Raw genomic sequence first — 19,300 nt, forward strand, 5'->3', positions numbered from 1 at the left:
GGAGCGGCCGCTTCCTGTTTCCCCGCAGTCCTCCCTCTCCCCGCCTTGGGTGGTGGCCGCTGCCTCGTCCCCGCTGCCAGGCACAGGGCGGAGGCGGCCGCGACCCGGTGCGGAGACCGCCGCCGGCTCCCTTCTTGCGCGGCCCTCCCCGCCCCGCTCAGCAGCAGCACCCGCCGCCGCGGCGCAGCCCCGATGCAGGCCATCAAGTGTGTGGTGGTGGGCGACGGGTAAGTCTGAGGGGACCCCTCGGTCGGGCCCTCGCCATGAGGAGCTCCGCCGGCTCCCGGGGGCTGGAGGGGGGGCCCGTGGGGCCGGGAGCGGCGCGGGACGCCCGGGCCCCGCCGCAAGTTGCGGGCGCCCCCGCGGCGGGGCTCGGGCGCGGCCGTGCGGCCCCTGAGGGGCGCGGGGGCTGGCCGGGGTCGGCGGTGAGGCGGGGGTGGGGGCGAGTGGGTGGCGGCCGCGGCTTCCTGCCGGTGGCGGGGGAGGGGAGGGAAGCGTGGGGCACGGCGGGGAGCGCTGCGAGCAAATGGTGGCCGCCGCGGGAGCGGGCGGCGGGGCTGCCGCTGGGGTGTCCCGGGGCGGCGGGGCCCCCGGTGCTGGCTTCCCCCCGAGCCCCGGGTGGCGTCTGGGGATGGCGCCCCGGGGGTGGGCGCTGTGGTGGGGGCCGGGTGACTCGTTGGCGCTGAGGGGAGCGGCTGCCGCGGGCGGGGGGTGTGCGGGGCCTGGGCGGCGGGGCGCCCCCTCCCCCCCCGCACCCGTCCCGCGCAGCGCTGGGCGCGCCGGAGCGGGCCGGGTGTGCGGGGGAAAAAACTTACCGCGCTTTAACGATAGGAGAAATTTCATATGGATTTGAAATACCGTTTGTGAAAGTAACACGCTGCTGTTTGTAGCTTGATTTTTGGCATCCGATTCTTGCAGTAAAACTAAGCGAAATGCGCTGAACTCTAAGCGGCTCAGAAACGCTTGTGAGCAGGGGCTGCTTTCTGAGTGTGTGCGGCTGGTCTTGGGGGCTCCTGCCTAAAGGGGGCTAATAAAGCACTTGGAATACGAATAATCAGCGGTTTACTTGCTGCAAAGAACTGTTAGACCTAGAGCGTTCTAATATGGTGTTGCTAATATGTGAAACAACTCGAGGATGCTTTGTAGGGTAGAGGTAACTTAAGTTTAGCTGTTGGATTTCAACGTGAGGAATGCTGGAATTGTGGCGAGGAAAGAGTTTGTGTGTTTGCTACTTTTGAATATCCTCCATGATGCTATTCCCCCCAAGTCAGAGGCGTTCTTTCTCTTACTGGATGCTAGAGCTCAGGGGAGCATCATAGGCCAGCTGGAAAACAAGACTTGTCTTACACAGTTTGAGAGTTGTTTTTTTTTCCCCCCCTTAGGAGAAACAAAAATGCCAGTGTAGGCTGAGCATAATTGGTATCACAGCAAACTCCTGTAGATGACAGAGGAGTGAAGTGTAGCTAAATGGTCTTGCCACTGCCTGTAATTTCACGTGGTGGCTTAATCTTCAAATTATTTGTGCGTGGTGTTTTTTTTTTGTGGTTTGATTTTTAAAATGTACCTTTCCTAAAAAGTATGGTTGAAAGATAAATTTACTCTGTGTGACCGATTTGTTTTGACTTGCTGTGTAAGATTTTGAGCAATATGAACATGAAGTGGTATCTTGACAAATGAAGACTTTTCATAGTAAAGTAATTCTTTGATTCCAGATAGGATAACTATGGCTATATTGATTTTTAAAACCAACAAATTTGCTTTTTGACTTTTTTTTTTTTAATTCAACTGAACTGTGTTTGTGGCAATGCTGTAAATAAATGCAATGCATCATGTTTTGGGTGGGGGAAAAAAGTTCGGTCTACTTCCTCCACTAGATTTGAGAACTCAGCACAGACAAACTGTATAATATTCAGTAATGCATTCAACGAAAGAGTTCTTTACATCATTTGCTTTGTAAACCATCCCAGTTCCTAACATGTTTATTGCTGTTTGTCTTGGAAATGAAAGCAGTGTAATTCTACCTGAGTTTTGTACATATGTGTGAACAAAATACAGTGGTTCAATTTGTTTTCCTTCTTCCTTAGTTAGAAGCAAGTATCTCTTAAGGCTCCATTCAGGTACAGTTGCTCATTTTTGGTAGCTTTGTATCATTCTCCATTCAGTGTTTTTAAAACATACTTAACTATGTTTCTCTGCGCCGCTGCTTCAAAAGTTCAACCATTACAGGTATTCTAGGAAATGTGTAGTGTTTGGCTTAGATAAGGCTAAAGCCTTAGTGTTTCTGTAAAACAATGCAAGTTAAAGATTTGCTCACGTAATATAAAACTTGGGTATTGTTTTATGTACCCTGCACAAAGATCTGCTAGGAACAAAATAAAGCTGTAGAAGTACCTGTGTGATTATTATTCTCTTAATTTGTCAATGTGTAGGCTTTCTCATAGGTAACTCATGTTTGTTCTTACAGCTTTGGTTAGTATCTGTTTAGGCAATTAATTTGACTAGGAAAACATGGCATGTGTGTTAGTTGGCTATCATACCCTTTTTTCTTCACTGTGAAGGTGGTGTTGGGGAAAAATGGCAACTGTTGCTTTGACTTCTTGATGATACAGAGCAGTAGGAATGTGCAGGAGAAATGAAGAGTACTCCACTTGAGTAACTGCAGGAATTGCTGTTGATTGACAGTTGAGAAAAAGCATTGGTGTAAGTTATTTTTAGCAGCTTTTGTTTTCACTCTGAAAAGGCAGCTGTTAAGTGGTGTGAGGTCTCCAGTGATGTCGGGGAAGTTCTGCGTTTTGGAGAAACGGTTACTAGATGTGACTAGAAATGGTCACACTTTGCACTCTTGTAGGCATTTTTTAATTATAGAAATACTGTAAGAACAAGAGCAGTAAACTAAGAGTCCCTGTCGGGAATTCTGCTTAACTTGAGGCCTTACCTGCTAAAGCCATACTGTATTTGATTTGATAGCTTGTTGAGATAGCTTTGATTTGATAGATTTGTTGAGAAGCCGGGGGGTAGGGTAATCGGCTCCTTGTTGAATGTAGTGCAGTGTTTGTGTAAGATGCTGAACTCATCATGTCCCTCCAGTGCAATCTGTAGAGAGTACAGTGACTTGAAATTTAGTAACTTCTGTTACCAAACTTGTGAAGTAAAAAAAAAAAAAAAAAAGGCAGCATTGTAGGTACTGAACAGCATATTTAGGAGAGGGTGTGTCACAGCGAGTAAAACAACTTATCTGGCAGAGCTGTATGTAACTAAACCTACTCTAGCAAGAATACTGAACTTTTTGATCTGAGGGTGCTACTAGAAGAATCTCGGCTACCGTTTAATATTTGAGTGAAGACCTGGGCTGTTGTGCGTGGTGTCTGCTAAGGGAGGTAGTTCGTGTGGATCAGAGAAAGAAAAATGACATAAAGCTTTTTATGAAGGCTGCTGCCTGTTTGCAGGTATCGGTGTTTCCAGAATTAAACCAGTCAGTACTTTAGCTGGCCTCCACTACCATGGCTGCAAATGGGAACTAAATTCTCCCAAGCAGTTTTTAGTGGCAGGAGGTTCTCAATGATCTGTGCAGCTCTGGTGCGTTTATGGTGGAAGAAATGCTGGTGCAGGTCCTCCAATGGCATTTTCATTGCGTCTTGTGGCTCCCGGCAGCTCTAATGCAGTGGGGAAACTTCATAAAGCTTGTTAGTGTAAATAAGGCCAGGAAAGAGATGACGTGTTTTACTTTCAAGAATTAATACATATGCAGTGTTATAAATACATCAATTCCTGGATGGTACCTGCAAGCAGTAAGAGACTCGGTACCGTCTTTTGTAAGCCTTTTGCTTATTGTTAAGTGGTTAAAACTGGATTTCTGTAGGCCATATTTTAAATTACAGTCAAATGTTACTAGTTTCATTTATGTAATAGTGGGTGGACAGAGCTATGATTAAGTAGTTGCTAGAAATCTTGTTATGACTAATCTCGGTTTGGTGTTATTTTAGTTTCTTAGTCTTGGCCTTTACATACAGAGATTTATATTTTGCCAAACAGTTGGAACTCTCTTTAGGGGAGTTGCTTTAATACAGAAGTTGAAAGTAGCAAAAAGTTGATAAAATACTTAGAGGATGTACTTTATTTATAATGGTAGGCATTGGTGTTTATTTTTAAGGCCGGTGACCATAATGATCTGATTTGTAGGGCGGTGAGCCAAAAGGCAAGGGAAGCAGGAAACCTAGATGGAGCAAGTCTGAAACAGGGTTGTTGAACGTGTTTTTTCTTGTTTAAATTACTCTGGCCGATTGGTGCTGCAGAAACACACTACAGGCACTTCCAGGCTTGGAATGAAATCTCTCGCCACCTCCTTCCTGCGCTGTTCTGATTAGCCAGAGCAGACTCACCAGTTTCAGTGCAAGGTGAGCAAAGGAGCCTGGGTGCAGAGAAAAGTTCTTGATCCACTGCTGAAAACGGTTGAGTTCAACATTAATTTGTTAGCAGCTTAGATTACCTGTAATGAACTTACTGGAAAATGAAGCGTCAGACCAACAGGTTCTAGAAGTGTGAGAACACATAACCTCTGTGCCTAAAGAAATTTCCTAAAGAAGCTGATGGCTTTTGCCCCTCTTGGGATTTTGAAGGTTTTCACATTGTCCTTTGTAAGCTGGACCAGAGTAACCTGCTTTATAGCGTCGTGAGTGCAGTTCAGCAATATATTCAAACGATCTAACTGATAGCTCAGGGAGCTAAAATAGCAAGTTGTCCTTATGGGGGAGGTGGAGTGAGTAGCTTCCCTTAACTCCTAGTTCCAGCTTGTTACAGATTCAGTGAGTGCTAGTGCAAGAGATAAGATGGCATCTTCTCTTTTGACAGCTGTTTAAATTAGTTAGCTGCATTCTCTGCTCCCTGATTCTTTCCCACAGAAGTTTTTGAAGGGCAAATCCCTCCCCTGCTTTTGAACACAAGTGTGTCTTAAGGCTGTTACTACAGGAGAACCTTCAGAGATTGTGCTTCTCAAGAACAGAATTAAATGCCCCCTCTTGTTGTGTCTTGGTAAAAGAGAGTGCATGCTGAAAGGAAAAAAAAAATAATCCAAACCCAATGCCTCAGACTGTGCAAGGAGCTGACATCTAGTTTCCTTAGAAGCAGCTGTGAAAAGTAATGTGGAAAACTGCCTGGTATGATCAGAGTGAGCTGCAGCAGATGCGATGTTATGCTAGGTGTCAGATGAGAAACATAAAATTACAATTAAAAAATGGGCTTGTAAGATAAAATCCTAGGTAATTTTGCACACTGAAGCAACTTTTCCATAGCTCAGGCATTTAAGCTGATGTTGTCAGATGCTGCTATCAAGTAATTTCTTGGGCTAAGGCAGTATGGAACTGCTTGAAGTTTAATGGAGACACTTGTTACAGATTGAGCTACAACGTACGGGCTAACTTGTGGTTGTGACAAAGCTCAAATTTACTTAACCTGGCTTAAACTGTGAGTCACTAGGCAAGGGTGGTTGGTTGATATTGAGTGTGAAATCATTTTAAATAATGTTTTAAAGACGCCCTTTGGGAAGGGACAGTTCATGTGCTTCCAAATAAAGAGAAGAAATGCAGTGACTTAAGTGGATGTTACATAGTAAAATTCAGATAGGAATGCCTCAAAATGCTTGAAGCTGGAGAGGTAGCAACCCCTTCACTAAAGCTTATTGCCGAGTTACTTTTTTTTTTTTCTTCTGCAGAAGCTAAAGGTTAATAGGGTATTTTTAGTAATAGCATTTAGTTCTCGGGGTTTTTTTGTTTGTTTTGGTTTTATATTAACTGTAGTTCTAGACTAAAACTGTAATGAGTTCCTTCAGCTTGTGAAAGATTTTGTTCAGGGGGCTTGTGAGTCAAGCCTAACACTAATGGCAAGATTATACGTGTGAGTACAGTAAGGTTTCACAGTTACTGCTGACTTGCTTTGAGCAAATCCTTGTATGATAAAACATCTGCAAGACAATGCATTTTTCCTTGTATGGGAGTTTGTCTGGATCAGGAGTGATCAGGGAAGACTGTAAGGCTAGCTGGGCACTATTGCTTTTGAGGAACTAGTTGCACACTCACCCCTGGAATCTCTCACACTGTTAAAGGATTATGCGCTTCAAGTGAGAAGCCAGCCTGGGAACCAGTCTGCAGTGTTAGAAACACACTTTGTAGGGTCTATTTTAAAAAAGAAATGTCCGCTCTTGTGTCTTCCAACCCTTTGACTGAAACTAACACAAATTCAGTGGTGTCATTCATCTAATGTTTGACTTGAGATATAAGATGCGGGGAGGGAAGGAGCTGGCTGCCAGAGTTTTGACGGAAACCTGGAACAGAACCTTGTCCTGCCCCCATTTGAGGCTGTTCAGAGTTGGATTGGTGGGGAAAGGTTTTGTGTTCCAGCTTCTCCAATATTGGAATGTAATTTATAGATAAATCAGTTAATGAAATGGTTGAATAGTTGATGAATGCATGTGGCGGGTAATTTTGCAATAGCAATAAATATTGTGAGGATTATACTTATTTTTTTATTTGCTCCTCAAATACTCAAAAGTAACAGTGTGTTGGGAAATAGTATTTTCAAGCTTTTTCAAACTTTACTTATGTGAAAGTACACCATTTCCTGGAAAAGATAGCAGTTTTGGTATTGTGTAAAAGGTATCTGGAAATAATTTTCAGGGTCATCTTTAAATTCAGGGAGCTGGAGTAAGGCAGTGTTGAGTACTAATACCTGCAAGTCATCTGACTGAATAGTCTCATTAATACTTGTGGGTTCTTTTTGTCTAAAGATTAACAAAATTCGGTAATTTACTAGTTTTAAAAATGGTTGTTTATATTAGGTGTGTTTGTATTGCCAGCAGTTTTAAGGCTACAGTCTCTTAGCTGTTTTCTTGCACAATAGTGACTACTGACAGTCAGTTGTTCGTTGGGTGGCTGGATGTAATCGGTCTTCTTCCCTAAAAGCAATATTATTTCTCATTGTTCAAGGTGAATGTGTTTTACATGTAAACTTTCTCTTCTTTACAGTGCTGTAGGTAAAACATGCCTACTCATCAGTTACACAACCAATGCGTTTCCTGGAGAATATATACCCACTGTGTAAGTATTTATAAAATCCCAAGAACTCATTTTTGTCAACTTCTCCGTGGTTACTGCCGTTCCATATTCCTTATTTGAATTGGCTGCCAGCACCCCCCAGATTCATCTTCAATGTTTAACTGAGTGTCTGTGTGTGTGTAAGGAGAAGCACTTCGGGCTTTTACTGCTCAGCACAGTCATAGCAGTGCTTGTTCATGCTCCATCAGCTTTGCGCCTCTGCTCTCTAGGCCTACTGGGGACTCTGAGTTTGTTGGGGACTAATATTTACTAACATTTTATCAGATGCTGTTCTCTTTAAAATTCTGTGTTATTTTTGTCTTCAGTATCATTCATAATAAGCAGTCCCAAGGCTGAACAGCTTGGAAAACATCGTATCATCAGAAATGGTTGCTTATATGACTAGAGATTTTTTGTTTTATTTGTTCCTTCTACTTTTTTGTGCTACCGCCCATCCTGTGCTAAGCCAGCCACAGCTCTGTAGCTCCTTAGACAAGATTGTGGGGACTCATTTATTTTGGTGCTTCCCACTTTCCTGCATGTAAGGACTTGTCAGTATCAGTATTAGTGTAGTTCTCTTTTTGAGTGCCTGGTGTGGTGAGGGTTCTGTACGTGAGCAGCTGCTTTGCCCTGTTAGGATATGTCTATGCTTATCTGGCTATCTTGCTGTTTGTTAAGTATTGGTGAGTTTTTCAGATAACACAATACATTCTAATGGGATCTACAGATGACTCGCATTACCTTTCCAAGGCCTTGTCGTAATTACTCCCGTTTCCTTATTTTGGTCTTAAATTCAGATTTTTGCATTATAGTATGCTTGTGTTCCCAGTGAACTTCATTCATTTAGCCTTAACAAGTCATTAAAACCTCTGTGCCTGCAGTAGCAGTGAGATAAAAATTACACCTGTACTGGCCACTGGTAATTAACTTTGGTATTTCATTGGAGGGGGTTTTGATTAGCAGCATTAGTAAGCCGGTTTTTTTATTACCTGCTGTTGTCATTGAGAATTCCTTGGTTGTTGCTCATGTATCTTCTATTTTAAGTCTTACAAAACGAGGCAGATTAACTTGTTGAATGTCCCACTAAGACTGGAAAGTGTTTGCAAAGTGCATCACTTGCTTCCCCACAGTTACTGAGATTAGCACTTCCTTTGGAAGAGCGGTGAAAAAGATGACTTCGGCACAGGCTGGACCAAGTCTGCTGTGCTTATTTTTTCCTTCCATTACCCGAACCAGGCTCAGTATTTAAAGAACAACTTTACTGCTTCTGGGGAGCAGAAAGATGCAATAAAAATGTTTCCGTTTGTAGTGTTCCCAATTAGAACTCTGTAGGAAAAAGTCCTTGGGTGCCCTGTTTTACTGCAAGTCTGATGCAGCTAACTTTTTTTTTTTATTTATTTTATTATTTAGCTTTGACAACTACTCTGCTAATGTAATGGTTGATGGAAAACCGGTCAACCTGGGTTTGTGGGATACAGCTGGTCAAGAGGACTATGACAGACTACGTCCGCTCTCCTATCCGCAAACAGTAAGAACTACAGTGTGAAACTAGAAAGAATCTGTACAGCTTTGTCTAACGTAAAGTTTTTCTTTTGAACGCAAGGCCAATGTTGTCACATCTGGAGTTGGATTTCTTAGTGACTCACTGCAAGCTACCTTCCTTCATCCTGTGTGCTGTAGCTGTAGTGTTAAATTTTTGATGTGTGTACAGTTGTACAAATGCTAAAATTTGCATGCTTGCATATTTGCGTGCACTGATACTTGTTGGCTTTTGTGTAGTTGCAGCCTCTGAAGCAGCTAGAATGCTTGTTGTTAAATGTAACACCCCCCCAAACAAAACCAAAACCCCTTGGTGAATAGTCCCATCAGCTAGTCCATTGATGTTAAGGTCTGCCTGCCAAAAGCAGGGTTTGTTTTTGTTTTTAGGCATAATGTTTGGCTGCAACCTGACACTGTCACTGCTAAGCACTTGATATTGTTTAGTCTCTGTGAAGATGTTGCAAATATGAAAGAGGCAGTAGTGAATGAAGATATTGGTATTGACAGAGGCTGCTCGGAGCTTTCAAATGTACTTAAGCCCGTGGTTATTTTATTATTTACTGTAGTCTGTGCTGTAACATCAGTACAAATGTGCTTCTGTCTTCTGTGCTTGCAACTGGTTAAGTCCTGTCTGTGCGCTGCATCTTTCCTTGTGTAAGGAAAATGCTGAAGTAATCCGCTCTTTTCTTCCCAGTTTGACTTTGCTACAGTTAATCTTTGTAGACGCTGGTTCTCTAGTCTCCAGAGCCGTTGCTTATATATCTGGTGGGGCTGTGCTTTAAGTAAAGGCGGGTTTTTTTTGCATTAATTACTGTTGTTGTTAATGGTCAAATATATGTTCAATGCTGATAATGTAAAATGCAGAATTGTGCCAGTTACTGCAGAGCATAACTGCTTTCTTGAATAATACGTATCTCATTTAAGGAGCTCTGGTGCTTTTTTAGTGAACTGTCTTAATTCACAATTTTCCTTAATTCGCTGCTCACTAACTCTTACAGTTAGGCTTTCCCATCAGTTACGATACCCAAGATAGATATGAACTCGTCAGTTATAGGCATCTCTGCTAGAAATGCGAAATATGTCTTTCCTAGGAAGAGAGACGATGGAAGGCTGTTTTTCTCCAATACTTAAACATTTATAGGATACTTAGAACTTAAGCTTTACTTAACATCATAAAAATATTTTTTAAAAAGTGTCTCAGGGTATAAAAAGATATGCATGTGTGTGTCTTAAGCCTGCTAAAATAACTGTGGCTTTCTGATAGACTGCAAAAGAGTTCTATGTCAATCTAAGCATATTTTTTTGGAAAAAAATCGCTTCTGTACAAGCATGTGTAACTGTTAAGTAAAGGTTTGAAGTATTTCCAGTTATTTGGATTGTTTTATACAGCAGAGGATGAAACAGGGTGGTAAGTCTTTAACTTCTAATGGAGCAGTCTTCAGATTCTAGATTGCGCAACATGCAAGACCTGTCATCACTTACAGGACAAAAACCCCATGAAACGAACAAAGCATAGAGGAGGAGGGTGGAGCTGATGATGAAGCCCGAGTTTTTAGGATCTGCGTTTGGCCTCCCTCTTCCTTCACTGTGCTGTTTGAAACTCGCCCCTCACATGTTCTTGGGGCCCTCTGTTTCTTGTGCACTTGAAGGACCTTCTGGGCAGGGTGAAAGCAGGTGTTGCTGGTGACTTGGCCAGTAGGTGTACCTTGGTTGGTCACCCAGCAGTTTGGCAGCTGGTAACTTCACAGGAAGGACTTTGCCTTAGTGGAGGAGTTAATTTGTATCTTTCTTCCCCCTCCTTAAAATATACAGGAATTTAATACCTTCTCCTGAATGTATTTGAAATCTACCAGTGTCTCAAAGTATTTGGGGAAGGAAGCAGTTGGGAGAAAGGGTGGTTAACTGTGTGTGTTCAGGAGACCAAAGCAAAAAGAAAATTCAGTTAGGAGGATGCTTCCCCTGGAGGTTTGCTCTTGCAAGTTCCCTCTGCCAGTGCGGGCAGGCATCGATGGGTTTCTGGGGAAGCCTGGTGGTCTGGTCTGGGTGCAGGTGGTTGGTTGTGCCGAGTAACAGGGCAGCGTCTCTCTTAAGAAGAAAAGCCACGTTACAAGTACTTGTGAGCACAAATTGCTGCCTGAGAACCTTTTCCCTTAAATCCATTTTAGGAGTAACTTTATCTCCTACTGTTACTAGGTTGGAGGAACCAATGGTAAGAATATATCTTCCAGTCTGACAGATCAACCCATTGCCGTATGTAAAACTTTAAATAAACTTCAGTTCCAAGTTCTGTCATCTTGTCTTGCCTATGATAGTGATAAATTGGCCCCTATTTTTTAAACAACTACTTTTCTTGGAACTATCGAGTTGCAAGTCTGAGAACTCTGTTACCAAATCTCTTTGTGAGTTGTCAAGACTAAACCATTTCTTACAAATAAATACCTTTTCCTCCTATTTATTGAGATTGGTAGTGTGAATGACACCTGAAATCTACGAATAATTCCGCGTGGTTACACTGGATTTTTTGATCTCTGGAGCCAGTGAAGGAGAGAGTCTGCATAATGTGCAGACCAACCTTCAGTCACCACAAACCTGCAGAATTGGAAAACAGAAGTAGTGGCCATAGTATCACCTTATTTGATGTTGTTTCTTTCTTCTTCTGGGACGCTGCTACGGAAACTTGTTGGGGTGATGCATGAACAACTGGGTTGCAAGTGCTTAGCAGTGCAGATGTCAGATGCTGACCTAACAAAATGCCTTGAAATGCAGCACAATCAACTAACATTCTGAAACGTCTGATTCTTTAACACATTGGGTACCGACATAAGTACGGATGCAGAGGTATGTTGGGGGAAGCTGGGCTTGTTCAAGAGATGCTTATTGAGCTCAGGGTCATACGGTAAGACGATAAGTCTCCATGAGCTTAGGCAATTAATTTCGTAGTTATTCTGCGTGCTTGTAGAGTGCAGTGTGTCATGTATGAAGGTTGAAGTGTACACTGTACAGCAGTTAGTGTAAACACGTGCTCTAAGCTATATTTACTCTTAACGATCTTTTGCCTCCAGTTGAAAAGGGAGATGTGCAAGATCCCTAAAAATGCCCGCTTTTCTCTCTTCTTTCTCATTATTTAGAAGGGGAAGGAGGGAGCTTTGAGGTTTTTAATACCCTTCTCACTCCTAATCTAGTTATAGAGAAATTCTGAAATCTTTTTCTACTGATATTCAGAAGAAGTGACAGTTCTACAAGATTATTCTGATTTGGGCATGGAAGTAATAATTGTAGACATTATCATAGTTTTTTTTTTAATTCTATACTGTATACTTTGCCTCTGCAAGTCAAGACTAGAGTAGTATGTTAATAGTCTATTCGTATTTTTAAAAAGCAGTGCCAGTGGTTAACATGTTTGCAACATCCTGTGCTGATGAGTTACACTTAAAGGCTTAAATCACTCTAGGGTCTGCAGAGAGCATCCAGCCCTGGGTTAGGAGTCAGTCTGGTGGCTCCTCATTGCTCCCTGTGTTTTGTCAGGGATCTGAAGTATTTTGTGGGTTTTTTTCTGAATGTTGGTGAGGGAGAAGTGACACTTAGGGGGGGAAAAAGTTTTTGGAATGCAACAGTGTAAGCATCTTGGTGGCTGGCCACTGCAATAGCTGGTTATGAACTTGACTACGATCTGTCTGTTGGCGTCGTCCCCCCTTTGTGTCTGCTTGTAGCTGCCTGGGAATGGATTTCCCACTGGGAAAGCCCCTCTGTCGTGTGCAGCTGTATCGCTGACCTTGCCTGTGGCAAGTGTGATACAGGTGCTGGGGTTATTGGCCTTTTCATGCCATTTTTGTAAGGGTTGCTCTGCTGGGCTGACTTCTACCACCTTGTTTTGTAGGATGTCTTCTTGATCTGCTTTTCCCTTGTGAGTCCCGCTTCCTTTGAAAATGTCCGTGCTAAGGTAAGTACGAGCTGCTATCGTGTTATTTCTATAAGCATTCGACATAATGTTTGCTTTACAACAGTGGCTGGAAAATATTAGGTGGTTTTAAAAAAATTCTTTTTTTGGCAGGCTATGTGAAATTTAGTTTGAAAAGACAGAAATCTATTTACCTAACTGATAATCAGCTGTGGAAGTTCAGGGCATGTGAAACACTCCCAAGTATGAATTGGATTGATGAATCCTTGATGCATTGATGGGATAACAGTAATTCAGGAGTGTTCAGCCAACAAGGTGCTAAAATTGCAACCAGGACCTTTCCTTTCAACGCACTTTAAAAAAAATATTAAAAAGCAAACGCATGTAAGAATCAGGTTGATACACTTGTTTCTTGCATCAGCCAGCATTCTACCACATATGCTGCTGCTGTTGCAGTCTTTCATGTCCTTAGACAACTCATCTGTACGGCACGGTGGAGACTTCACAATTAGGAGTGGTCTCCAAGGGCTAGGGAAGTGCAGGGCGGGGGGTTCTCTGATGTGTGGAGAAAATACAGCCCTTAATAGGGTGGATTTTCACAGTCAAAATACCTGTTGGCTTTACTAAAACTCGCTGCAGTTGTATGCCTTTTCCTACTACTGCCTTACGAGGTCTTACATTCCCTTTACTCTTTGACTACCATGAAGGACCCCGAGCCTTTCTGTCCAGAGCCTTCACGGAAACCTGCCCCCCCCCCCTCTGTTTTTTTGCAGTGGTATCCTGAGGTGCGGCACCATTGTCCCAACACCCCCATCATCTTAGTGGGTACCAAACTCGATCTCCGGGATGATAAGGACACTATTGAAAAACTGAAGGAGAAGAAGCTGACTCCTATCACCTACCCACAGGGCCTTGCCATGGCAAAAGAGATCGGTATGATGGTGATGGCGCATTATTGTTGACTTAATCCAGATTTTGCTTGTGGAAGATGCTGTACCCTTAATTAACATAAAGGCCTGGCTTTTGTTGCGGAGTTAGCTAGAAGTGGTACTGCTCTAACTGGAAAACTGCTTTGTAAACTGCCTTTTGCTTTCCACAGGTGCAGTGAAATACCTAGAATGCTCAGCACTTACGCAGCGAGGCCTCAAGACAGTGTTTGATGAAGCTATCCGAGCAGTTCTGTGCCCCCCTCCTGTAAAGAAGAGGAAGAGAAAATGTCTGCTGCTGTAAACGTTACCCTCCCCCACCCCACTCCAAACCCTGTGCTTTGCTCGGAACAATGGAGCATTCACACTCAATGCCAAGTTTTTCTGTTATAAATTAGTTCTCTTCCATAAATTCTAGAACCAATCAACAATTTCAGTTTCATTTGTTTAAAAGTGTGGAAGTCACCTTGCATTCTTCTAAAAGCAAACTCCGGAAAAGTCAAACCTATGTAAAGCCTTATTTTTAAAATCCTGTTCTTGCTCAATTAAGTGTTGCCAAACTATCTGCTGAACTAAGTTGCATTGTTGTGCTACGAACACTAAGCACTAAACTTTTTTAAAGATTCTTCTTGAAGATGACTCTAATTTCTGGTAGGAAATGCAAAAACACTTTCTAGTTTTTCACAGTAAGTAACAGTACTGGGTAATTAGCAAAACACTGCACTCTAATGTGTTTTCTTATTAAATGTTTTCTCAACCTAGTCATTGCCTAGCGTTGTGTATCAAACCTGGATCTCTGACAATGACTGACACTCTTGAGTCACAGTGTAAAATGCTTTATCGTTGGTAAGGGCTTGGTTGCAATCTAGTTCTTGCTGCTGTGATTTTAAAAATAAATAAATAACTATTCTTACTGAAGTGTATCTAGTCCTTTTGACAGCATTGTATTGTGGTGGATTAATGAAATAGTGGGTTGGAGCCGATGCTAGTGCCAGACAGTATTTCCACACTGTACAGATGACTTACACTACACTGCCAGGGTAGTTACATGGAATTAGTTGATTTTTTTAGTGCAGGTTGAAGTTGGTGACTGTTTTCCCAGAGGTGGAGTAGTGGAAGAGAGGTTGGTGTCCATAGGTAAATTCCTTTGAATTTCAATTAGGGCATTCATTTATGTACAACTCTGAACCAGCCACTCCCACAACTGTTGTGTGGTAAATGCTTTTCTTGTAGAATCTCTTCTTACTGAGCAATATAACTTGTATTTTAAAACCTTTCTGGTGATAGAAATTTGCTTTTTTTTTTTTTTGTGTAGAGTAGAACATTCAAGCATATCCTCATTTTCCTGTTACTTCTGACCCAGTAAGTAAGTTATATGCTTTCTGAGGTGCTTTTAGTCTTATTAACTAGGTGTAAAAATCATGTGAAGCAGCTTTACACATTTTAGTAATTTTTATATTTTAAACCTCTACAAACCATGAATCTTCTCAAACATTATTTGCAAGATATCCCCACCACTGTAACGTGACTAATGCAGACGAGTGTTCTTTATGTCACTACATGTCCGTGTGCAGCATAGATTGAATAATGGTAACTTGGGTCTGTGAGGTTCTGTAAATTAGTGCTAATGTTCTGTACATTTTAAACTGGCAGGAATATGATGTTGAACTACACCCTTCAACCACTAAAGCAAAATTTAAAAGTTGCGAAATTGTGACGTTTTTACATTGATCTTTTGCTAATGCAATTAGCAGTATGTTTTGCATGTATGACTTAATAAATCCTTGAATCACATGTGTGGTGACGTCTGAGTTTCTCAGCAAGCATTCTCATTCCTGTACTGCTATGAGTGCATGTTCTCCAGGAGCAGGCAGCAGTAGGGTGTGCTTGTCTCCTCAGGGCTGTGTGTGCTTAACCACAAGCTCCTGCAGTGCTGCCCTGACGGTAAGAACAAGAATTAAATACAGTACGCAGCCACATTTTTTCAGAGGCCCTGCACTATTTGAGTTGTTACTAGCTGCTGCTGAGAGCCAGGGGAGAAAACCCCCACCTGTTTCACTATTGTATGCAAACAAAAGTGCTTTTCTTCTAAACCTGTTACTTTAAGGGTTTGTAAAATGATGGCTCTGGTGCAGTACAGCTTGTGCTTAAATGCCTCAGATTTTAGCTGTTTAAATCTGATAGCCATGCTCTGTGTTTGTTAGCTGCCCTGTCTCCAGGGCAGTAGCAGGCAATCCTCCTGCTCTCTCCTCTCCCTAGAGGCTGGTCCTGGTCCACAGGTGGTGGCAGGGGACAGCACAGCACCACTGGTGCCTACCTGGGGTGCTGCCAGGCCCTTCGCTGCTGGTGTGGACTTACCTTGCTGCACTGCATCTAGCTCTGAACAGCTATAAAATAGTAAGCAGCATACCTGAATGTAAGAAGACAAATTTTTAGAGTGCATTTTATTTTGTCTCCCCATTAAGTATCACAGCAAGAACACCCACTCACATCACATCATATTAATAAGAAATGCTGCTGAGCCTTAAAACAAAAAGAGTTAAGATAGTTGTACACTAGAAATGAGAAATTCATTTTTAAAATCCGTACAACTGGTGGTACATTTTTGGCAGAATTAGGTGGGCACTCTCAACAGTTGGAGCTAGAGCTAGTGACTAATATATATGAACAATACAATTTTTTTTTCCTTCTCATTACAAGTAGTTACGAGATTAGTTTAAAATCAATAAAAATAATCATGTGGATCAACAAATACAAAAGACGGGTAGATTAAAGAATATTGCACATGTATATCCGAGCAGCATTTCACAACACCATCCCTGCCACGCCCCTATCTGTAAGAAAAACAGTGCAATCAATCAGAACTGCCTGATTAAAAACCAGCGTGGGTGGCCTGCCTGCTGCCACCAGCTCGCTCACTTACCCACCTCCAGCCACTGCACGGGTGCCGCCTCACATGCTGCAGCAGTGTGGTCACAGCACTCCTGTCCCGCAGCACCTGCCAGGCTTTGCAAAGGTGGGTCACAGGGTGCAGAGACAACGGTGTGAAGTGAATTCAAAGCAGAACCAGCACTTAAAATGTCAGGTCGGACAGAGCTCTGCTCTAACGCACAGGCCAAGCTGTCCTCACACATACACCTGCGCTGGGCAAGTATTCAGTCGAGGCCGCAGCCTGTGCGCCAGTGTACGCAGGCGTGGCTGGAGCCTGTCACACTGCTCCGTTCTGTAAAAGCTCAACTTTCAGCATAAATGGAGAATCTGTGCTTTAACCAGCACAATGTCACTCGAGGTTGCTGCAGAGGCAAGGGCATCACCACCCTTGTTTATTTTATGCAATGTGAGAAAAGTACTGAAATCCACTTAGGAATGGAAGTGGAATGTGTCCTGAATACTTGAAACCTGCAATAAAAACCCCCCACACCTCATCTTCGAGCTCGGGTTATACCACATCGGTGTTACATTCTCGTGCCTGACAAGAAATGCACGATCCATGTTCCTGAGTCAAACTGTTCAGCGCTTTGAGCACAACATCTGGCATGTGGTCTGTTATCATCTTGGGACTTATTAAAATGCTGCTGAAGACAGTTTCATTTGACCATCTTGCTGTATATTTAGTATCTGAAGAGCACAACCTAAAAAAACCAAACCACACCACAAAAAACAATGGCTGAGATTGTCAGAACTGGTGCTTGATGCCAAGCCTGGAACAGAGAACCTGAAGACTTCTGACCTTGCTCAGGAACCAGAATGTTCTCACAGGATGAGGCGGGCTCCCAAGGAGCTACACCTCTGACCCGCAGCAAACAGCTGGAAGCGCTGTGATTAAATGTGCCTGCAGGCAGAACTACGCCAAATATGCTGCACCTTAACAGTGAAAGCAGCTATCGAATGCTGCTGCTCAAAGACTGCTACCAGGACGTGAGAGTGCAAGACCTGCTGCCTCATGTAGGAGCTGCAGCATGCCAAAGCCAGACTGAACAGTCTTGCTATTTAAAATCATCACCTGAGCGGGCAGAAAAAGGCACACAGGCACAGAGGAACAGGGCTTGAAGTGAAACAGAAAGCAGCAGGGAGACACAGAATAAAAACTGAAAGGCTGGCTAATGCGTAATAACCAAAGACGGGTATTGGAGACGCAGCTGAGACACAGAGCTGGAAACACCACATACTTTGCAAGTGAGAAGCAGCTTTTAAGTCGACTTCAGGAAACCAGGCCAGTGGTGTTTGCTATTCTACTTACCTCCTTGAGCTGGATTCTTCTACAATATGGATAATCTTTCCAGGAAGATACAGACGAGGATATTGAGGGGGTGAATTTAAATGCGATTCATCCTCAAGGGCATTGTATGAAGGTGACCGATGAACCATTAAACTCTCCTCAGCTAGAAGCGGCTGGGTGAGGGCATCTTGGCTTCTGCCATCCAGCTCAGTTGGGAAGTTATCTGGATCTCCTCCAAATACTTCGTACCAACATCCATGCAGCAAAATCTGGTACTGAATCCAGAAAGAAACACAGTCAAACTGAGGTTTGGCATCTCTTCAAGTAACTTTAGCTGTGTGCTTGCACACACACCACCTGAAACTACTATTGTAAGATTAAAAATGACTGTATGCACGCACTCCCCTAACTTCTTTGATAAAATCCCTACTGAGTTTTCCCCACAGTAATGTCTACTTCACCAATACCTAACCCAAGCCACTAGTAACACTACGAAAAACATCACAATCTTTACCAGTTGAATTACTCTGTGGATTCTGCTCTGAAGGTAAGTTTTCTTGCACCTGTAACTTCGAACTGTCTGTTATCTTATTCTGCATTTATGACGTCACCCAGGCCCTCTATGTGACTCCTTATGCTGGGACTACGTGGAAATCTTGCGGGTACGGCAGATTCAACTTTAGATGTTCAGAAATGGCAGTTTTGAATGTATAAGCCACTCCTCTCTACCACTAGTATCACCTTGCCTGACACCACACTGTTCCAGCACTTTCTGAAGTGTTTCTCACTAATGGTATAAAAGAGGTAAGCAATTAACAGCGTAACAAGAGAAATACTTGTTTTCCAAATGAATTCTTAAGGTAAAATTTAAGTGAAACTGCCAATTTGTTTACTTACTGGTACTAAATGGTTATTAAAGTAATCTTACCGATATTTCACAATTTTGGCTGTTTTGTTGTTTCTGCCTCCCCACTTTTGTATTTTAATAGCTTCCTTTATCAGCAAAATAGCAAACAGATAATTTCAGGTCTTGAATGTTGTGCACAGGTATCTTCCAGGTCTTGTTGAATCTTAATTTCCAACAAGACAGCTTGACAGGATAAGAGACTAACACAAATGTTGCCAAATTAAAAACACATGCTTTTGTTCCAAAACACAATTTTAATCCAATCACTAAGATCAAAAATACACACACCAATTGTCAATTGTCACTTTGTTAAAGTTGGGGCCTAACTCAGGTAACAATTCCACTGACTTTTAACCAGGAATTGCATCTAGTTACCTTGGGTCTGCTGCAGTTTGCCACAATTCTCACTATTCTCCTCTTTAAATCCTCCATGTTGGGCATACTTAACCTGTTTAAACACACACAGAACAAAGTAAAGCAAAGCCTCCTATTCTCTGCAATCTAACACATCCCCAGAAGGACAATCATTTCCAAAATATTTCCATCTCACCTTGCAACAAGGTCCTTTCCAACAATGACTGAAACAATGAAGCACTTAGTATAATCTGCAAGTGATTTGCTTAAAAAAAAAAAAAAAGGCACTTTAGATACACTAAAGAGATATGCACACTTCAGTCTTATGATGATCATTACGTTCAATAAAAATCCAAGTACATGGCAGCAGCT

At 42.6% G+C, this 19,300-nt stretch overlaps 2 protein-coding genes across 5 annotated transcripts in view; one reads left to right on the forward strand and one right to left on the reverse strand.

The window, feature by feature from the left end:
• Positions 1–15,242, forward strand: RAC1 (Rac family small GTPase 1). 2 transcript variants are annotated; one of them, XM_080387032.1, is made up of 7 exons: positions 1–227; positions 7,017–7,088; positions 8,496–8,613; positions 10,818–10,874; positions 12,502–12,564; positions 13,296–13,455; positions 13,622–15,242. In XM_080387032.1, the coding sequence occupies exons 1-7, from the start codon at positions 193–195 to the stop codon at positions 13,750–13,752; spliced, it is 636 nt and encodes a 211-aa protein (XP_080243158.1). In that variant the 5' UTR covers positions 1–192; the 3' UTR covers positions 13,753–15,242. The 2 variants fall into 2 exon arrangements, with proteins under 2 accessions (XP_080243158.1, XP_080243159.1); XM_080387033.1 differs by lacking the exon at positions 10,818–10,874 and having other exon boundaries at positions 8–227.
• The window catches only part of DAGLB (diacylglycerol lipase beta), a 14,199-nt gene continuing 9,637 nt past the window's right edge, over positions 14,739–19,300 (reverse strand). For all 3 annotated transcript variants that reach the window (XM_080387024.1, XM_080387023.1, XM_080387025.1), the window contains 4 exons: positions 19,125–19,193; positions 18,950–19,022; positions 17,689–17,942; positions 14,739–17,080 (listed from right to left, as the gene is read on the reverse strand). In XM_080387024.1, coding sequence (XP_080243150.1) covers positions 16,888–17,080; positions 17,689–17,942; positions 18,950–19,022; positions 19,125–19,193 — 589 coding nt within the window. In that variant the 3' untranslated portion in view covers positions 14,739–16,887. The remainder of the gene's footprint in view (positions 17,081–17,688; positions 17,943–18,949; positions 19,023–19,124; positions 19,194–19,300) is intronic.

This window comes from Falco punctatus, assembly GCF_963210335.1.
Source record: "Falco punctatus genome assembly, chromosome: 4".
Lineage (NCBI taxonomy): Eukaryota > Metazoa > Chordata > Aves > Falconiformes > Falconidae > Falco > Falco punctatus.

Bases quoted from the DNA above. Each gene is read 5' to 3' on its own strand.
- RAC1 (XM_080387032.1), top strand. From the start codon at position 193: ATGCAGGCCATCAAGTGTGTGGTGGTGGGCGACGG. The intron at 228-7,016 runs GTAAGTCTGAGG...TCTTCTTTACAG, and splicing joins TGTGTGGTGGTGGGCGACGG to TGCTGTAGGTAAAACATGCC. The intron at 12,565-13,295 runs GTAAGTACGAGC...GTTTTTTTGCAG, and splicing joins TTGAAAATGTCCGTGCTAAG to TGGTATCCTGAGGTGCGGCA.